We start from the raw sequence: 20,710 nt of genomic DNA, 5'->3' as shown, positions 1-20,710 counted from the left end.
ATGGGTAAAAACTTGTGTGAGACGATCTCACGGGTCATATTTTGTGAGACGGATATCTTATTTGGGTCATCCATGAAAAAATATTATTTTTTGAGTGTGTCTCATGTGAGACCGTCTCACGGATATTAATCCGTGAGACGGGTCAACCCTACCCATATTCACAATAAAAAGTAATACTCTTAGCATAAAAAATAATATTTTTTCATGGATAACCCAAATAAGAGATCCATCTCACAAATACGACCCGTAAGACCGTCTCACACAAGTTTTTGTCTTATTTTTTATGTGCTAAGAGTATTACTTTTTATTGTGAATATGAGTAGAGTTGACTCGTCTCACTGATTAAGATCCGTGAGACGATCTCACATGAGACTCACTCTTTTTAGTGACTCTATCATTATACTTTTATTTTTCAACAGCTAATAATTTATTAAACTTTTTGTGAAAAGATAATCTACATTTATGTGGAATGATCAATATTAATAACTGAATATAATTATGTATAAAATCAATAATCATATGTATGTGTATAACACCCACTCTTAGGTGATTTATGAAGAATTCAATGTCGTTTCGTTAAAATCTTGTTAGTAAAACTCCATGAGAAAAACATGAATGGAGGAAAATGAGTACAACAATAAATATTTCCCATTAATTCAACCATCGAATGTACTTTGATTGATCTATCTCTATCCTATGCACCAATTTCTTGAGTGTCAATGACGGTAATGCTTTTGTGAATTAAGCAGCTACGTGGTCGTTAGAATGAATTTTCTGGTTATCAATTTCACATTTCTTTTGAAGTTCACGTGTGTAGAAAAACTTTGACGAATTATGCTTTGTTTTATCTCTTTTAGTATATTCTTCTTTTGATTGTGCAATGCAAACATTTTTATCTTCTATTATAGTCATAAGACTATCATAATTAGTTGTTGGTAGTTTGTAGGATTCTTACAGCAATTCTTGTTTCTTGCAAACTCATTAAAAATCTTGTTAATCATTAAAAATCTGGTTAAGAAATAAATAACGTTTGAGAAAAACCATAAAAAAGTCATAAATAGTAAAGTTTGAATTACTCATGTTACAAGAGTCACTTGAAATCTATAATCGTGGCCCGATCTTGCATGCTACTTTCTCAAAATATGATATCGAAAATGCTTTTATGAAAAGACTGATCACATTATCTTTAATTAATATTTATATATGATAATTCAATATCAAAGATCTTTCGAGCATCTCATTGATCGAACAATCATCAATGGATATAATATATCTGTCACGCCCCGGGACGGAGGTTGGTTGATACCGGCGTTGCTCTCAAATTTACATTCGAAAACAACAAGCCTCAGAAGTACAAAATTTCAGAAAAACCAGTCTTTTATTCATAATACTGAATATTCATTGTCTGATACAACTCAATAATAATGTTTTACAGCGGAAATGTAAAACCAATTACAACATCGTCTTAACAAATGCAGCGAAATAAACATAAATAAGAACTGATAACAACGATCTTCATCACCAGCACCAAAACTGACGTTGCTCCTCTTCTTCTATCAACTCTTCCTCGTTTTTATCTGAGACGGGTTTGGTGGGTGAGTGATATGATTGTCACTCAGTAAGCGGGGGCGGGAGTAACTCCCAGTTTCGAAATCGTTTTCAACGGAAACAGTAATACGATAATATACAGAGAACTCTTGTTTTCAGAACAATAATCAGAATTCAGAAATTACAGAACAGAATTCAGAATTATTAAGCACTGAGCACGTTAGTGAATTTCATGGCTAAACTGATATCAGTCCCCTATATGTTCTCTCCTCTAAGGGGTGAGGCCAGAATCAGAATCAGAATTCAGAAATGTTCAGAATATATATTCCTACCATTAGTTCACTAGAGAGTTTCAGTGCTTCAAAATCATATATCAGAAATCATACAGAAACTGAACTTTAAAACAGAATTATCAAACGAATTTCAAGATATTTATACATAAGCCCACTTACTGTAAATTGCTAGAGTTTCGGTTGAAGTCTACTGAAATCTGCTTGCCTCGCTACTGGATTTTACAGCTTCGAAAATGCACTCTCTTAGCTCTAATTTCAGGTGATAACTCAAGGTTTTGGTAAACCAATTCAGGTGTTTGAGAGTGATATTTATAGGTGAAATTCTGACTGTTAAGCCCCCTATTAATGGTCATGATCTGCAGTTAACAGCCTTGATTCCATTTTAATGCTTCAGTTACAAGTCTAAGCTGAATCAGTAACTGTCTGCTGCTTCTTTCTCGCTCTTCTGCTGCTGCTGATTTCTCGTTCTTCTACTGCTGCTGCTGGAAAACACATGTCTGCTGGAAAAATACCAGCTTCTGAATATTATCTTCTGCTGGAAATTTTGCATTGCTTACTGAAATGGAAAACACATGTCTGTTGGAAAAATACCAGCTTCTGAATATTATCTTCTGCTGGAAATTTTGCATTGCTTACTGAAATGCTTTTGCTGGAAATTCGGGTTCTCACAATATCCATATAAAAATATTTCATTATTGAGTAGGTCTTTTGTGAGACGGTCACACGAATCTTTAACCATTTTATTAAAATTTAAACCAAATAAATCAATTTTGTTTTTAAATAACATTTTATTTTTTACATGTCACCATAGTTTAAATTGATGTCCTTTAAGAGAAAAAATATATGGGAGTTCCATTATCTTCTTGAGTGTAATGCAAACTTTCAGACAATTAATAAATGTGTAAGAAGAAATTTCAACTTGGTGTGGAATATTCTTTTCCAGTCAACTTTGTAGCAATATTGAAGAAAATACGACGCATTATGATCTAAATGATGCCCGATCCGTAGTGAAATAAAAGTTATGGCCCCATTTCATCTTCCAATCCGTTTGTGTGGTAAACCTCATAAAAGAACATGTGCAGCTAGACCTGGTGATGGGTCGGTCTGGTTTTGAGTCGAGCTCGTCGAGTTAGTGTCGAAAAAATCTGATCTTTAACCATAACTGATTAGGACAGTTATTCAAAATAGCAGTTATAATTAATATTTTGATTAAAATAGGTATAAACCCAAAAAAATTTAAATATAAAAGACTACTCTTTTAATGCGTTGTCTATGTGGCTAAAAAAACGTGGTTAAAATATAGTTGTTAAATGTCCGTTCAATAACAATGAATAATGTCATTTTTTTTAGCAAAGACAACGTTTTTTATGTGTTGCGAAAATGTTATCTTTGCTAAAAAAGACAATGTTTTTAATGAGTTAGTCATTGGACAGACTTTTAACAGCAGTGCTTTTAACGACGTTTTTCTAATTATGTAGACAACGTTTGTCTTTAAGGTTTTTTTTGGGGTAGTGTTTCTACATCTCGTAACACAATTGCATGAAAACTTGGTGTTATCATTAAGGGCACCCACATTGGTGCATTAATGGGTGTTATTAACGCCCATTAATGTTCATGCACCAATGTGGGTGCATGAATTATTAATCTTGGCTGACATGACAGCCAAGAAATTCATCAGAATGAACGGTATTATTTCGCAATTTGCGACGGTTTTCGAAAAACCGTCGCAACATCAAAAGCGTTGCTACTTTCGAATTTTTTTTAAAAAAAGTCGCTATTTGCGACCGTTTTTTAAAAACCGTCGCAAATAGCGACCTTTTTTGAAAATCCGTCGCTAACATAATTCACCAACGGCTCTTTTGAAAATTAAATACTACATATCATATTTAACAAACCATAACGGCTAGTTTGTATGTAATATTATAAAATACAAACTATAACGGTTAGTTAAATATAATAATAACAAAAAAGCACTATAAATATAAATCAATTTCTACAAATTTATTCATTCAACCAACACATTTCTACTCATTAACCACACTCAATATATATTCTCTACCATTCTCATACTTCTATTTGTAGGTTCAATATTTATTTCGTTAATCCTTATTTGTATACAATGTCTCATTCTTCGAGCAGCTCAAGCTCGAACTCCAGCTCTAGCCCAACAAGCGAAGACGAAGTACAAGTTGAAGTTAATGACGAAATTTATGATCCGGGAGAAGAAATGATGTTATGCATGCTTGAACTAAGCAGAAAAATACATGAATCTTCTGAAAGTAGTAACGAGATTCGACGAAGAAGAAGGTTCATCCAAAGAAATCGTGAAGCCGGTCACTTGCGGCTTGTCAATGATTATTTGTCCGCCAGCCCAGTGTATCAAGATCATATATTTCGAAGAAGATTTCGTATGCGAAGAGAGTTATTCCTTCACATTGTGAATGCACTTGAGGCCAATTCAATGTATTTTCAACTGAGGAACGATGCTGCTAGAAGGAAAGGATTGTCACCACTACAAAAATGCACAGCTGCTATACGACAATTGGCTTATGGAGTCCCTGCCGACCATCTTGATGAGTACCTACGTATGGGGGAATCAACTGACATCAAGTGTATTTTCAAATTCTGCCAAAATGTGGTTGAAATATTTGGTGATCGATACCTGAGAAGGTCGAATGCTGATAATATTCAACGTCTTCTTCAAATGCACGAAGAGAAACACAAATTCCCTGGTATGTTGGGTAGCCTTGATTGTATGCACTGGCAGTGGAAAAATTGTCCAGTTGCTTGGAAAGGGCAGTTTACCAGAGGCCATGGGTCGCCGACAATCGTACTTGAAGCAGTCGCATCTCAAGATCTGTGGATATGGCACGCATTCTTCGGGGTCGCGGGTTCACGTAATGATATTAACGTGTTGTACGAATCTTCCATATTCAACAATATCTTGCAAGGAAATGCCCCGGAGATCAATTTCACAGTTAATGGTACTCATTATACGAAGGGTTACTATCTAACAGATGGAATATATCCGGAATGAGCTACTTTCGTTAAGGCTTTTCCTTGTCCGGAGGATCCTAAAAGGAGATTGTTTAAGGAAAGACAAGAGTCTGCAAGAAAAGATGTTGAATGGGCATTTGGAGTGCTCCAATCTAGATGGGCGATTGTTAGAGGTCGAGCTCGTTATTGGTACAGAAAAAAATTAAAATATATTATGTTAACATGCATTATTTTGCACAACATGATTGTTGAGGATGAGGGGTGTAACGTGACTAATTGGTCTAACGACGAAGGTGACGAACCCGCACAACTTGTCCAAGGCTCAAACCGAGGATTTCATGATTATCTCCGTAGAAATTCCGAAGTACGTGACTCTCAAGTACATCACCAACTTCGTGCCGACTTAGTTGAGCATATTTGGACAGAGTACAACAACAATTAGTGAAGTCAGTTTATTACAAATTTCAAAATGTTTGATTTAAACAGTTGTTTTTCCATTTTTTAAGTAATATTTTAAATAAAAGAGTACAACTTTTTTTCATTTCTTAATAATATTTTAATGAATATTGGAATTAAGTTATTTTTAAAATAATAATACTATTTATTTTTAGTAATATTTGTTGTAAAAATTTAAAAATATTAGAAAGATATTGAAATAATTAAAAATAAAAAAAATGAGTAAGTGGACAGTGGGACTCATAAATAATGAAAGTTAATATTAAATGAATGTCGTGTGTGTTAATAATGGGAAAGTGTTAATGTAATGAATATGTGGCTCGTGGACCCCATAATTTTTGATGAGATGGAGAGTTATTAACATGGATTAATTCGAACGGATGCGGATGCCCTAAGAACGCTTACTCATGTGCAACAAATAACATTATGGTCACAGTTTGAGATCAACTAAAATTCAAAAAAAGAAAGAATCGGAAGCAAAACCATACAAACAATTCAACTTGATCATGGCAAAGTTCATCGATCATTATTCTAACAATCAACTTACATACAGATCAAGGAAAAGTCCATCGATCATTATTCTAACATCTGAAATTTTTTACGACCAGAGATTCAAATCGATCGCATCGTTATGTAATAACATGAACTATTAGTGGAAATTGTCCCACCCTGGAGACACGACAAGGGGACTCCTCACTGTATACTTCCCACTGTCATCAACCCAAGTAACCGAACCCGCTTTCTCGTTAAAATCTTTATCACTCCTGTATCGGATCGTCAAAGAATAGCTTCGCTTCTCATATTTCTTCTGGAACACTAAAACCTTGGGGGAAATTTTGACAGTGGAACCAGCAGGGGTTTCAAGCTTAACTCTATAGGTGGATGCTCCGTCTCCCACGTTCGTAACAGTCCTCTGAAACTTCCGTGTTAATGGAATGTCCCTTTCGTCAAAGTTATACAGAGCTATAAAGGATGGGTAATTCAAATCCATCGATGGGTTCGAGCAGTTGTATCCTGATCTTATGATGGTTTGCGTTTGCTCGCGAGTGAAATTCATTGCGCAGACTAGGTTGGCGAAGTCTTGTGGGGTGGCATCGTAAATCAGGCCTGGATCAAGTGCTCCATTCGGGTCGACGTGTCCGGCTCCCATGGCTAGAGGTGTTGCGACGTTATAATTTAAACCCGCGTCTTTTATTAGTTGTTTTGTGTTGTCGAGTTGACTTGCAGTGGTCATCATGGCGGATTGAATCGCGGCAGGGCTCCATTCCGGGTGCACAGCTTTGAGAAGCGCAGCTATGCCGGAAATATGTGGGCAGGACATTGATGTGCCCGATAAAAGTGTGTAATCGCTCTCTAGAAATATTCCTTTCCCAATTCTTGTTCTGCCAACGTGAGGGTTATAAGCAGCCAAAATTAATGTTCCAGGTGCCATTATGTCAGGCTTCAAGATCCCCTGAAAGCTACGAGCGGGGCCTCTCGATGAGAAATCTGACACGGCTGGAGCTGCTCTAGGCTCAGTACCCAGTATTGTTTTTTGGAAATCGATTGTTGCTATTTGTGTACCAGAACTGTTTGACGCGTATTTGATGAAATCTATGGTGGCTTGACTCGGGCTGATGACTACAGCTGGATGTGGAATCGTAGTGGATCGAAACGCACGTGGATCTTCGGAAATGATGATTGCTGCTGGGATATTGGAATCTGTTAAGTAGCTAATCATGCTGGAAAATTCAGCATTTTGGTGGGTTTGATTGCATATAATGATTGCTTGGAAAGGGACTTCTGCGAACAGCGCCGTCGAGTTGCAGGCAGATAACGTCTTGTTGTAAATGATGGGCACGTTCCTAACAGAAGCTCTTCCGGGAAATGTGCTCCATCCTGTAATGGTTTTCCCATTTCCCAATGTTATAATCCCTGCGAACCATCGATCAATCGTGCCCGAAGCAACCATAATAGCCCACGGGATCCCCCCCAACAGGCTCGCGATACTAGAGCCTCGATTCCCTGCCGAGACGGATACAATAATCCCCTTCTCCCTCGCACCAAACCCCGCTATCGCAAGAGGGTCTTCGTACACATCATTCCTTCGGTAACTCAAAGAAATCGATATTACATCAACACCATCCGCCACTGCTTGATCGATGCCTGCCAATGCGTCCGACTCGAAACTCCCTTCGTTCCAGAGGACCTTGTAAACTGCCAATCTTGCCCGTGGGGCTACACCCCTTGCTGTCCCTGGAGCATACCCAAAATATGAGACACCTTCCACGTAGTTTCCAGCGGCAGTAGACGCACAATGCGTGCCGTGACCGCTAGTATCTCTTGCAGAATTCATAGTTATCGTCACTCCGGGATCCGAAGCTCGAACTCCAGCATTGAAATATTTTGCTCCGATGAGTTTTTTGTTACACAAAGATGAATTGAATTCTTCACCTTCTTGACATTTTCCCTTCCATCTTGCTGGAATCTCAGTCATCCCATCGTCTTTAAAACTCGGACTTTCAGGCCAAACGCCACTGTCAACGACACCAATGATAACATCCTTCCCATACTCAGATGCAGGCCAAAGCCCGGAAACAGTGTTGAGAGAGAGGAATTTATAGGAATGCGTGGTGTCTGGCGTGACAATACCATCTTCATAAGCCGAAAGGAATCCAGGCGACTTCTTCAAAGCCTTCAATTCGTCTTTCGACACCACTGCACTGAATCCGTGAAACGCATTGTCGTATGCATATACTAGCTTCGGCCCAAGTTTGTGCCCGTCCGATGATGTCGAGCTCTCCGATTTCACAGATTCAAGTATGGAAGAATACCAATAATGGTGACTGGCAAATGCCTTCGGCATGGAGGATTTGTCCATATGGACAATGTATGTAGATCTTTGTGCCGCAGATTGATGAACTTGATGAGATAATAAAAGAAACCATGAGATAAGAATCAGAGAAACTGTAAGAGGGAGTTCCATTCTCTTCTCGAGCGTAATGCAAACTTTCATGCCATTAATAAACATGGAATGCTATACTTTAACTTGGTGTGGAATATTCTACTTCAATTAATCATATTAGCAATTTACGAAAAGAAAAAACATTGTGATTTGAATTGTGCCGACGTTCGTATTGAAATAAAAGAGATGGCTCCATCTTATCTTCGGATCTGTCTGTCTAATAAACTCCCATAAATTGAAAGGTCCTAATTCAGAAGATGAGTAGGTATATATATTCAATTCTATTATGGAGAAGTCAAAAACTTGTGTGAGACGGTCTCACAGATCGTATTTGTGAGACGAATATCTTATTTGGGTCACCCATAAAAAAATATTATTTTTATGCTAAGAATATTACTTTTTGTTGTGAATATGAGTAGGGTTGATCCGTCTCACAGATTATGATCCTTGAGACGATCTCACATGAGACCTACTCTATCGAGAAACTGGGTAAATCCAACAATTTTTTATTTTTTATTTTTGGAATCGACAATCAAGAGAAAACAAAATTATAAAAAAATAAAAAATATAAGACCAAAACCAATCTTTTGTGGTTATTGTGATGGATTCTTCCACGCAATCGGGCCCTTGAAGCATACGAAAATATCCATGGCCTGTGATGTCTTGTTCAAGAAACTTGGGATGATTGATCATGTAAATTTTTTTTTATTACAAGCAGAAGATAGTTGAGACCCGTAATCCAATTATGATTTAAAAATATTATGAATGTGATAGAATACATATATTTATCAATCTTATATTCATGATATTTGTAATTTATAATTTTTCACTTGTACGAAAGGACAATTGAGGTTGAATTTGTCTATTTCTCGACAGGCTATATAATCCAGGACGATAGTGGCACACAAGAAGACACGCATTGTCGAATTTGAGGACAACTGAGTTTAAGTTGTGACATGATTCAACAAATGAATAAATATATTTAATTATGTTGTACAAAAAATCATGTGATATGGTCTCTCTTGTTAATTTTGTGAGATTAATATTTTATTTGATTTACATATGAAAAAATATTATTTTTTTATGATAAAAGAGAGGGTTGACGGGTATCAAGACCTAGGAATATTTTTATTTTTTTTATTTTTATTTCCCCTACAATTATTAATACTTAATATAAGATGACTCTAGCTTGTATAATGCCGATGACTCTAGCTCCATCGGACAAACTGGTCAACTAATTGAGTGTAGTGGGTAGAAAGTAAATTGTAAGGCAATTTGAATGTAATGGCCTAGTGGGTAGAAAGGAAATTTATGTCCATCGATTTGCAAGTTTATTTTTTTAGGAGGAAAAGAAAAAATGAACCAATATATATTATCATGTCAACAAACAATAGTTTTGAATTATATTAAATATTAATAAGAACCTAACAAGATTATTCATTTAAATTATAACACATAATTTTTAATATAATATATGTTATGATCAAATGCTTATTAATAGGCTAAGAATTATAGATATTGGCCAAGGTTTAATGCGTATTATACACCTACTTGGGTACTAATGTGCCAGATTGTTAGGCTAATGAGTTATGGAAGTTGCGTGTTTATGTTCTATTGTTGTCTCATATCATTTAGATATCAGTATTATCATTTTCATCATCGTTGGTTTTTGTAGCAGATACAGTAGTACTCATTAAGATCTGACATCATTTTTTTACGACTCACCTAGACAACCAGATCAAGTGACGCAACGTCGGCAGTTTACGTACAAGAACTTCTCAGGAGATCACCCATTAATACTACTCTCACTCTAAATAAAAAAATATCATTATGTAATTAATACATCTGAGTTCATGTTAAACTGAGAAGATGAAGTAAAAGAATGTAACTCATCGTTATCATATGAAACAAAAACCAAAACGGGGTAGGAAATGCAATTGAAATGTTTTGTATAAGACTATTATTACATGTAAAATATGTCATTTGGATTTGAGACATTTACGTGAAGGTTTTATGTACTATCATGTACTTTGATCCGTCTACCAAATATATTGAGGATTATTAGATGGCGATGTTGAGTGAATTTTCGAAATACGTAGAAGTCGATATATTGTAATCAGATATTCATCATTCAAAATAATTTAATTAGATTTGGACAAATAAAAAAATTTATTTTGTCCAAACACGATTCATTTTAAATTTAATTAGCCAGTCCGAATGTCACCTTATGGTTCTAAAGTAAATATTTCAAAATTTTAGTATATAAGATTTATATATAAAATTTTTATTTTGTTTTCGTAACAAATATTACTGTTACGTTAAACCAATAACTCAGTCATCCATAAATAAATAATTATTCAGCATTCCAAAATTATCTAAGTTTGTTTTTGCAACATTTCGAAATGAAATAAAATAAGAAAATCTACAACACTATATTTATATTTGGAACCCGACCCGAACCCCATTAAATTCGATCCGATTTCAACGTCGATAGGAAAGGGTTTGTACGAGGGTTTAAATTGGTTAGCAGCAAAGATCTCCTACCCGGCCGTTCCCGCCTCTCGCCGCCGTGGCGCAGCCTATTCCCATATCTTATTCGTTATTGCCTTATAGTCACTGGAACTTGACCGATCTATTCGGGGTCAGGTTTCGGATTGCCACTGGTTTTCTTTCCTGAAGCTGAATCCATACGATACAATCTGATTTCTGACTTTATATGATTTGAGCTGAAATGGCATTTCTGTATTTTTGAATCGTGTTAGTTGAAGCATTAGCAATGGCATTGTCAGTTTCAAGAAGAGCATTGCGTTCCTTCGGTTCTTATGATATATCGCTCGGATCAATTTTTAGATCCTATGGTATGCTGATTTAATCAACTCCACTTCTTTGAAAAGGGGCTTTTTATTTAATTCTCGAAGCTTCGATGTTGCATTATGTTTGGTAATTCACGATAAAAAGTAATTTTTTTGTTGTTTAAACAACGGGAAAGTTCGTTAATTTCATGGAACCCTTGTTTTTTTTGGTGGGTTTCTTAATTTTTGCATTTTCTTTGAACATTGAAAGCAGCATTCAATGGCCATTGTTACGGGGAGAGCTTGTCTTCGGTGCAATCTACTGTTCCGAAAAAAGTACGTTCTTTGTGCACTACGGAAAGGATATAGGGTTTCTTGAAAAGTGTTGAACTGTTTTGTGTTTATTGATTGAAGTTGCCTGAATTTTAAATGCCCTGTCATTGGATTTTGTATTACACGCTTTCATGAATTATTATTATTATTTTTGTGAAGGAATTGAATCCTAGCCCCCCTTCTTATCTTTATCAGATGTCTTTTGAAGTTTGCCGGAGGTATTCGACTACTGTTTTAACCTCGAATATGAGTGAAGGCACATTTCCCTCAGATTTATTGTCAGCGAAACAGTTGACGACTCCTGATCGAAAAATTGGTATAAACCCTTAATATTTAGCTTCTTGGATTTTTTTTGTATAAAATACATTTTTTGGTTCAGTTGATATGCTGGGTATGAACATTATGGATTCACTTTGAATGCCTAAATTGTTTCTAAAACTCTATTTTGATGATGTTACTTTGATTCCAAATGATTCTTGTAACTTATGTGTCTGAGTGGAAGTGGAGCTTACATAATTGAAGTCAGAAGAGATTATGGGTGGTTATTAGTTCACATTTATCTATTATGTATTATTTATTTGTGTTTCTTTAGTATTTGGTGATAAAACAAAGTGTTATGATTTTTTTCTGCCCTAGTTCTTCTCATTGCAGTATTATAGCTTCAGCCGTTGACTCAAAAATTTTCTTTGGGCACTCACATATCTTGTGCATCTTACTGCTTTTGAAGGATTACTTTGTAAATCCAACATCGTCATGCCAATCTTTCACGCATGACATCGAGTAAGGCATATTGCTAATGAAGTCCATGAATTTTCTCACTTTTGGAATCTCACCTTGATATGTTCACTGGCGTCAGTTATCAGATCAATCATTCTCTACTGAATTAAAGTATACATATTTTTGTGAATTCTTTACTAACTCTTCACTTGTTAATGCATGCTGTACTGCTGTTTGTTCTAGAGGGTCGTTCAAATGTGAAGTGGTGCTACATTAACTGATCTTTATAATCAGCAGATACGCAGTAGATATTATTTGCACCAAAATTTTGAATTTATCTTGATGGAGTTAAAAATTACTTGTTACTGATTGCGGGCCTACTGGCCTAGTGTAATAAGTGCACATGTCAATGAAAAATAATAATTTTATGATGCTTCAGAGCCAGGAAAACAGTGAATCAGTTATTAACAAGTTCAACATTTTGAAAATCTTGTGAGTTATTTGCTTCCATAGTTTTATTGTTTTCCTTACAATGCCTGAAGTTTAAGTCTCTATGATCAATGTGCATCTGTTTTTTTATGGATCTTGTAGTAATGGATAGCATTGTTTTAGTAGATGCTTTCATGCATTTTATTTCAGCGATCTACTGTCTATTTTCGTTCAAAGAGCAATTCTCTCCTACAAAAGGGATTTATTTTTTTTGTAAAAAAAAGAAAGAAAGAATTTCTCTCAAAGCTACTAGTGGGGCTTTCTGCATTGTATATCTCGAAACATTTGAACTCTTTTGTGTCAATTGTACTGGTACTGCAGGTCTCTACCAGGACTTGGTGATCCCTGTTAAAAATTTTCAAAATGACGATAAAGGATTTATGGTCTTGGCTGGTGATGTTTTTGATGTACCAATTAGGAAGGATATTATTCATCGTGTTGTAAGATGGCAGCTTGCTAAACGGCAGCAGGTACCTAATCCTCTACCTAGTTGATACACTGGCCAAAATTGATGCTATATTTTCTCTTTTTGGGAAAACTATTTGTGCATTTTTTGGTTATGTTTCATTGATTGATGTCTTTCCTTGGGGATATTAATTTTCTTACTATGAAGCGACTCAATGTCTTTCATGATGTTGCTGCTCCATCCCAATTATATACGGAAGTCCGGACCAGAGTCCACTGTGCTAAAAGAGGATGTTCTGTCTGTTGCATATTTTTTAACCGAATAATGTGTCTGTGTATCAGCCTTCTGTTCTCTCTATGTACTATTTGGTAATCCTACTGATTAAAACTGTGCTATATTTCTCAGGGTACCCATTCTACCAAAACTATTAGTGAGGTTAGTGGAACTGGGAGAAAGCCTTGGCGGCAAAAGGGTACTGGAAGAGCAAGGCATGGAACATTGCGGGGTCCACAGGTGAATTTGTTTTCTTATTTTGTTTTGCTTGCTCCTCTTCAATCTTCATTATGTATACTTCAAATGAGTTTCGAGCTGATATATTTTGTGGACAACAGTTTAGAGGTGGCGCTACCATGCATGGTCCCAAACCACGAAGCCATGCTATCAAGCTCAACAAGAAGGTTCGTCGACTAGGGCTGAAGATTGCACTTTCAGCTCGTGCAGCAGAAGGGAAGGCAAGTATATTCCTGCTGGAAGAGAAATAATATAAGTAGCATCGAACCCATTTGTCAGATTTTGCCAAATACCATTGCAAAATTTGGAACTTGACAAAGCTATATTATTTCATCATTCTTCAGTTGTACTACTTTTATTGCCAAGTGTTCCCTCATTTTTATTCCTATCTTGTAAATTGTCAAAGTTTCTGTTTCAAGCAGTGCACAGTATTATCTATGTTTTGTGCATTAATTTTGTCCTGATTGTGTTCTGCACATACCTCAGGTTTTTGAAAATAATTTAGAATGATAACATTTCAAATATACAGCTTATGGTCTTTGAGGATTTGGAGGTTCCTTCACACAAGACAAAGAACATTGTGAACTATGTGCATCAAATGGAGAATGTTAAAAAACTTTTGCTGGTTGACGGTGGTCCAATCAATGAAAAGCTGAAGCTGGGCACTCAAAATCTACATTATGTTAACGTATTGCCTTCAATTGTAAGTCCCAAGCTTCTTATGGACCATATTCATGGGCTTATCTGTAGTATTTTAGGAAAGATAAATCTCTGAGCATTATATTTTTGTGCATCATCTAAGAAAGAATCAAAGAAATCTAATAACCTAGAAAAGCATTTTAGTCCAAAAATTCTATAATGCTGAAGTTTTTCTGCACTGTTTTCCTTTTTGTATATGTTCTTCATATCCTTAGGTTGTTTTTGGATTGATGAATACAGAATGATGGATTCGGAATGTGATAGTCTAATTCTTTGACTTGTTTGGATGGACTAAATCGAAATCAAATCCATTACATATTAAGTTAAACATTTTCAATAATAATTGTCATGTATTTCAAATGTCATGCATCTTTGATGTATTTGAAATTCATTCTACAATTAATTTCTCAGTTGAAATCTCTTACTCCAGATCAAATCCTGCAATCAAAATGCAGCCGTAGTGTTTTGTCCTCATTGTGGTATCCGAAGGTGATGGAAGTAGATTTCATCTTTTCTAAGGACTTTCTTATACCACTAATTTTCAATTATTTTCCAATTTTTCTCCTTCAAATCTTTCTATACCTGTGAGGTTTCAGCATGATGGGGTTGAATAATAGACAGGATTAGTTGTCTTTATAAGCAAATAAAGGATGACAGTTGAACTCAGTACCCGCCAATAACATATTGCTTCTGCTATGGAACTAAATTTGAAGCATGCTTACGTTAACACATAATGTGGATGTTGGTTACTAATTGCCTGTTATGATTAGGTTACATTTACCTATTAACGATTCCCTTTTTCTGATGATTTTGATATAGGTCTTTGAAGTGTGTGACAACTGAAATTTTTCCTGTTCTAATGTTTTCAGGGTTTAAATGTTTACAGCATCCTGCTGCATGATACCCTGGTGATGTCACGTGATGCTATAAATAAAATAGTAGAAAGAATGCATACTCCAATCAATCGCTGATGGAGATTTCTTCTTCTAAACCTGTACGAGTTTTGGCAATTTATCTCGATTAAAATGATAAAAGGTGCACACAATGGTGATGTCGCCTTCATCTTGGTGAAAAAAGGTTCAGATAGATCAGTTAATTTGTGCGTTTTTTCTCCGTTTCTTTATCTTATGAAACTTTAGCCGGAAAGAACCAAAACTCTTAATTGCTGGTATGAATAAAATTGTCATTCTGCCGATGTTCTCTTGAATGTAGTCCTATTTTATTTCCCCAAAAGGCGGATTTATGTTTCTGGTTACACTTGCATGAACCAATGAATTCGTGTGAGGCACTGTTATTCAGGATTTTATTACACACACCCCCCCCCCCCCCCCCCCCCTTTTCAACTTTCACTTGAATCTAATGCTCAAATTGCTTGCACAATCAGTAGATTAAAAGCTTCTAGGAATTGATTTGGCATAGAAATTACTCTTTTCTTGGTTGCTGTAAAATCCAAGGAAAAAGTTCACCCACAGTTCATTGGTATCAATGAATAAACTTGCGGGGGTGGTTGGTGAGCATCAATCTGTTGTGCATGAACTGCACAAGCATCCATAAACTCCGATGCTATGTGATACCAATAAGCGGAAAGCCATCACGGAGGATCAACTAGGTTGAAGATCCTTGGAGTAAGCAAGCTATGTGGTGCTAAAGATGACTTCTAGCAAAGAACAAATTCTGATCTATGTGCTATAAATTTAAGAGATTTTGAGTATCAGAAAAACCCAAGTTGTAGATCATGATGTTGCTATCTCATAATAGTAATTATCGTACTTTTGAAGATAAATTGTCAAGAATGTTGAATGGATAGATCCATTTCATTTTAAGTAAGACACGTATGTATATTTTAATGAACATTAGTACCATATTTTTATATATACGTAGGGGAATACATCAATCAATACGTAAAAAGTTGACCAGACTTTGGATTCCATGCGTTGTTCTTTCGTTTGATTCGGCAGCAAATATTCAGAATATTCCAAATCGAGACAACAAGACAATTAAGTCTTTTATGTAATGTGCAAAGTATGCAACGAATACAGACGCCTAAAAAAACGTTGCGATGAATTAAAACTCATCATGGTGACGATGACTAAAACACATTGATGAATTATAACTGCGCATTTGAAAATCAACATACCAAAAAAAAACGTTGAACTAACCGAATTGATTTTATACGAAAAATTAGATCAATCGAATTAATATAACCAAGATATAACATATGACTATATCATAATTAAAAAAAAACATTTATGGCGATTTTAAGCAGTAATCTTAAAAATTGACAGCTTTATAGTTGGATCGTATGAGCCTCACATGATTTGAAGTGGGTAGGTAAGTATATGTATGTCCTTTCCCTTATGGAAATAATCTTTCTCCTCATCTCGTGAATCCCTGAAAATAATTGGACTTGCACCAACTGCATTATTCATTCAAAGTAGTCAACAGCAAGAAAGTGAAAATTAAATGGAGTAAGAAGAATCAGAGGGTGAAAACAAATATTCTTACCTAACATTTGCGGAGGTCCATAAATAATAAACCATTTTCTCACTTCACTTTTGCGTCATAAAAATTATGGCAAAAACTTGTGTGAGCAGTCTCACGGATCGTATTTTCTGAGACAGATCTTTATTTGGATAATCCATGAAAAAGTATTACTTTTTATGCTAAGAGTATTACTTTTTATTGTGAATATGAGTAGGGTTGACCCGTCTCACAGATTGTGATCCGTGAGACAGTCTCACATGAGACCTACTCAAAAATTATGTGAAGATATTTGTTCCTAAATTTTGCTTTACCTGAAATCTATCAAAATAAACGAAATTCAACTTGAAATGGCTTTAATTCCCAGAACATAACACATGCTAAAAAAAATAAAAATCCTAGAAAGTAACAGAGATCGCTATTTAAAAGTTTTAAATCATATAAAATTAAATAAATGATAAATTCAATTAACCAGTTAAAGAAGTATACAGTTTGACATATCTAACTATTGTAATAGGGAAATAATTAAAGCTAAGGGGAATATCGTTCTCTCTATCGAACGGAGTGTGTGCATGACCTATGTTATATACATATATATATATATATATATATATATATATATATATATATATACACATGACCTATGTTATATACATATATATATATATATATATATATATATATATATATATATATAGTTTTGATATCTTGCACACCTACCGTGCACTTTTGTGAGCACCGATGATGTGTCACTCACCTATTGGATGTGATGAAATATAGAAAAATTGTGCATCCAATAGATGAGTGACACCTCATCGGTGCTCACAAAAGTGTGCACGGTAAGTGTGCAGGATATCAAAACTAATATATATATATATATATATATATATATAAGAAAAAGAAATCAAGAATTCATTTGAAGACAGAGTACATAAGATATCTAAATTACTTCTCCACATATACCATTTCGAATGATAGTGGAAGGCATTGGGCCAAGCAACAAGAATAAGAACATATCAAGAACATACTAATAAGTGAGAGTTGATGGCATTTACCATACCATACTTTGCTTCGGGGTCGATCTCTTGTATCAGAACTAATTTTATATTGAATTTATTTATATGAGTTTTTTCCATGACAAATAGATTTGATGCCAATAAGCGTTGTTCGAGGAGAGGTGTTCCTAATATGAGCTTCCATCGTCTGTTTAAAAAAGAAACATTTGTCATTTCTAGATAAAAGATTAAACTATTATGATATTTGTCTTAATAGGTCTCCCGATGCCTCTGTCTCTAGTAGGCCTTCTTCTTTTCCTCACAAGACGTCGAGCCCCAAATAGGAAGATTATTTGATTTGGCTCATATAAAATGACGAAGATGATATAAATTGCTGAATGATTATCTGAATTTAAAATATATAATTCTAGCAATGAATTTATAAATGCAATCTCTTAGGGACAAATGGTGTAAAGTGTAAACTAGTTAGATGTAGTCTGGGGAAAAAATAGACATTATTAACTTAATTTTTTGAGCTAGATTTTTATTTTATCTTCTCATTAAAGGAGGAAAAACCCACACATGGTGGCTAAATTATTCAAAACAAAAAGATTCTTACGAGACAGAAGGATTAGGTCAAAACCTATCGAGATAGTAGGAGGTAAAAAAATATGATTTTCAAGTGCGTTGTGATAATATTATGATTATGTATTATATTTCTAAAGATTATATTATGTTTTTAACATTTTACATAATTAACTTTAAGGTGTTTAATATCTGTTGTAGATCAGTTGACTATTCATTCTTTACCCTAATAAAATATTGTGGTGTTTTATATATTGAGTGTGTCTCATGTGAGGCCGTCTCACGGATCTTAATCTGTGAGACAGGTCAACCCTACCGATATTCACAATAAAAGGTACTATTAGCATAAAAAGTAATACATTTTCATGGATGACCCAAATGAGATATCTGTATCACAAATACGACTCGTGAGACTGTCTCACACAAGTTTTTGTCTTATATATTTCTAAATTATTTCAAGATTTAATTATAGATTTTGGAGTTTGTAAGGAATTGTTGTTGTGCAGGAAATAAATATAAAAACATTATTATAATGTGTGTATCAGAAGTTAGTGTTGTGTCCGGTGTTGTCAACACTGTACGCAACACGGCAGCGGAAATTAAGTATTTAACACACAAATATAATTTTAATAAATTAACACCAGATTTAAATTATGCACAAGTACGAATACTTGTGCGATGCCTCATGGCAAAAATTTCACTAGAAAAATATATAAGTCGTTTACACCAAAAACAATACTAGTGAAAATAATAAAACTAAACATGCATCACTCAAAGTAAATACTAGATGCATGAAACAAAAAGCGTGCTGCTTAAAACCAAACAAAATCACTCTTCGTCCAACACTCTGCGTCAGTGTTGTTCTTCGAGTGTTGGCAACACCAATCGGCAACACGGTATATGTGTATCAATCACACAAAATCTTCAACACGAAAATCTTCAATTATCTGAACTCTGTGTGTGTTCAGAAAAATCCAGCAGCTCTCATACGCTGTAAAGTGATCTCCCGATCACACCAAAACATCTCGTCAAAATAGGCTTGGCTCTTGTATTTTTCTTCTATGAAAGAACTCCTCTACCGACCTCACGAAATAGTCACACCACAAGTCTCACACAAAAAGCTCCTACAAAAGTGATAACCGATCACAGAAAAACTACGGAGCAAATATTCGTTGGACTTGTAATTTTCTTCTATGTGAAAAGCACCATAGTCCAACTCTCTCTAAAAACCCACTTGTCTTTCAAAAGCTTTTTTCTCTCTCTTCTCCACCAAGCACTATACGGCTGTGAGTCTATCCCCCTTTATATCAAAAGATATTCCATAGAAGAGTCCTACAAAATATGGAAACATGATTTTTATTAGATATAAAACTCTTTTTAAACAAGAACAAAATATATTAGAGATAAAAACAAATCATATAATATCTAGATGTAAATCAATTAAGTTCTTATCATCTAAAAATAAATCAAGAAATATCTCATAATCTAGAAATAAGTAAATAAAATCTTTTAGTCTAGAAAGGCAAAATCTTAAATTGATATTATCAATTTAACAAAATAATAAAGGAATAAAATATTCTTTTCAATCTCCCCCTTTTTGCCTTTCTGGACAAAACATCCAAAAATGATAATCTTGGTAAGCATCGCAGTCAGTTAAGCTCCCCCTGCATTTGAGTATGTCTCCCCCTGAGTCAAAGTTCGTCTCCCCCTTTTTGGCCAGAATGTAAGCCAACTTCCAAAAGCAGACTATAACACAACATATATGCTCTTACTCTAACAAAAAAAAATACACCGATTCAATCCTTTAGCAAAAAAAAAAAAAAAAAAAAAAAAAAAAAAATCCGCATGGAAAATGTAATATTTCTGAAATTTACCCAAAACACTCATAACGATTCTATCCCAAAATCAAACAGTAAAATTGATTCAAACTCGTGTTACGACGATTTCAAAAGAAAATCCAGTAAAACCCACGTCGATTATAACTCACTGACACAAGTATACACATAAATTCAAAATCTAGATAATCAAGGTTTTTATCAACTGTCATAGGTCAACACTGATATGTCACTGCACATGATGAATTCACGAAACAAAAGTCAATATGCATGTCCTAAATATGCCTCCAATATGATGAATTATCAGAATGTCAGGCAATGTATAAACTGTGCTATGACAGAACTTGGTGTTGGCAACACCTTCTGGCAACACCACCGAGTTTTATTCAAACTTCCACAAATTTTTTTCTTTGATTCAGAAATGGTAGCTCCCACACTAGAAGAACGGTCTTCAATGGACTCCCCTAGGTAGCTTTTTCCATTACTATTTTTACTTAGAAGTGGTAGCTCCCACACTAGAAGAACGGTCTTCAATGGACTCCTCTAGGTAGCTTTTTCCATTTTCTTCTAAACAATTTTTTTTATTTACCTCTTTTCTGTTTTTCTCCTTTTGCTCACATTTTCCAAGTC

At 34.9% G+C, this 20,710-nt stretch overlaps 2 protein-coding genes across 2 annotated transcripts; one reads left to right on the top strand and one right to left on the bottom strand.

Moving 5' to 3' along the window:
• Window positions 1-5,778: 5,778 nt before the first annotated feature.
• LOC140832735 (subtilisin-like protease SBT3) lies at window positions 5,779-8,458 on the bottom strand. The gene has a single exon (XM_073196900.1). The coding sequence runs from the start codon at window positions 8,302-8,304 to the stop codon at window positions 5,944-5,946; it is 2,361 nt and encodes a 786-aa protein (XP_073053001.1). The 5' UTR covers window positions 8,305-8,458; the 3' UTR covers window positions 5,779-5,943.
• Window positions 8,459-10,709: 2,251 nt separating this feature from the next.
• On the top strand, window positions 10,710-15,493 carry LOC140832734 (uncharacterized). Its single transcript, XM_073196899.1, has 8 exons — window positions 10,710-11,096; window positions 11,305-11,366; window positions 11,559-11,679; window positions 12,891-13,039; window positions 13,381-13,488; window positions 13,587-13,706; window positions 14,015-14,188; window positions 15,054-15,493. Exons 1-8 carry the CDS (start codon window positions 11,015-11,017, stop codon window positions 15,153-15,155), a joined length of 918 nt encoding a protein of 305 aa, XP_073053000.1. The 5' UTR covers window positions 10,710-11,014; the 3' UTR covers window positions 15,156-15,493.
• Window positions 15,494-20,710: the final 5,217 nt, after the last annotated feature.

The sequence above is a fragment of the Primulina eburnea genome, chromosome 5 (assembly GCF_022965805.1).
Source record: "Primulina eburnea isolate SZY01 chromosome 5, ASM2296580v1, whole genome shotgun sequence".
In the NCBI taxonomy this organism is placed as follows: Eukaryota; Viridiplantae; Streptophyta; class Magnoliopsida; order Lamiales; family Gesneriaceae; genus Primulina; species Primulina eburnea.
The sequence above is the reverse complement of the archived record's forward strand: the minus strand, read 5'-3'. Positions and strand labels throughout refer to the sequence as shown.

Excerpts from the sequence above, each read along its gene's own strand:
- LOC140832735 (XM_073196900.1), bottom strand. The coding sequence starts at position 8,304 with ATGTTTATTAATGGCATGAAAGTTTGCATTACGCTCGAGAAGAGAATG.
- LOC140832734 (XM_073196899.1), top strand. The coding sequence starts at position 11,015 with ATGGCATTGTCAGTTTCAAGAAGAGCATTGCGTTCCTTCGGTTCTTAT. Across the intron at positions 13,489-13,586 it reads GAACATTGCGGGGTCCACAG|TTTAGAGGTGGCGCTACCAT; the intron begins GTGAATTTGTTT and ends TGTGGACAACAG. Across the intron at positions 13,707-14,014 it reads CTCGTGCAGCAGAAGGGAAG|CTTATGGTCTTTGAGGATTT; the intron begins GCAAGTATATTC and ends TCAAATATACAG.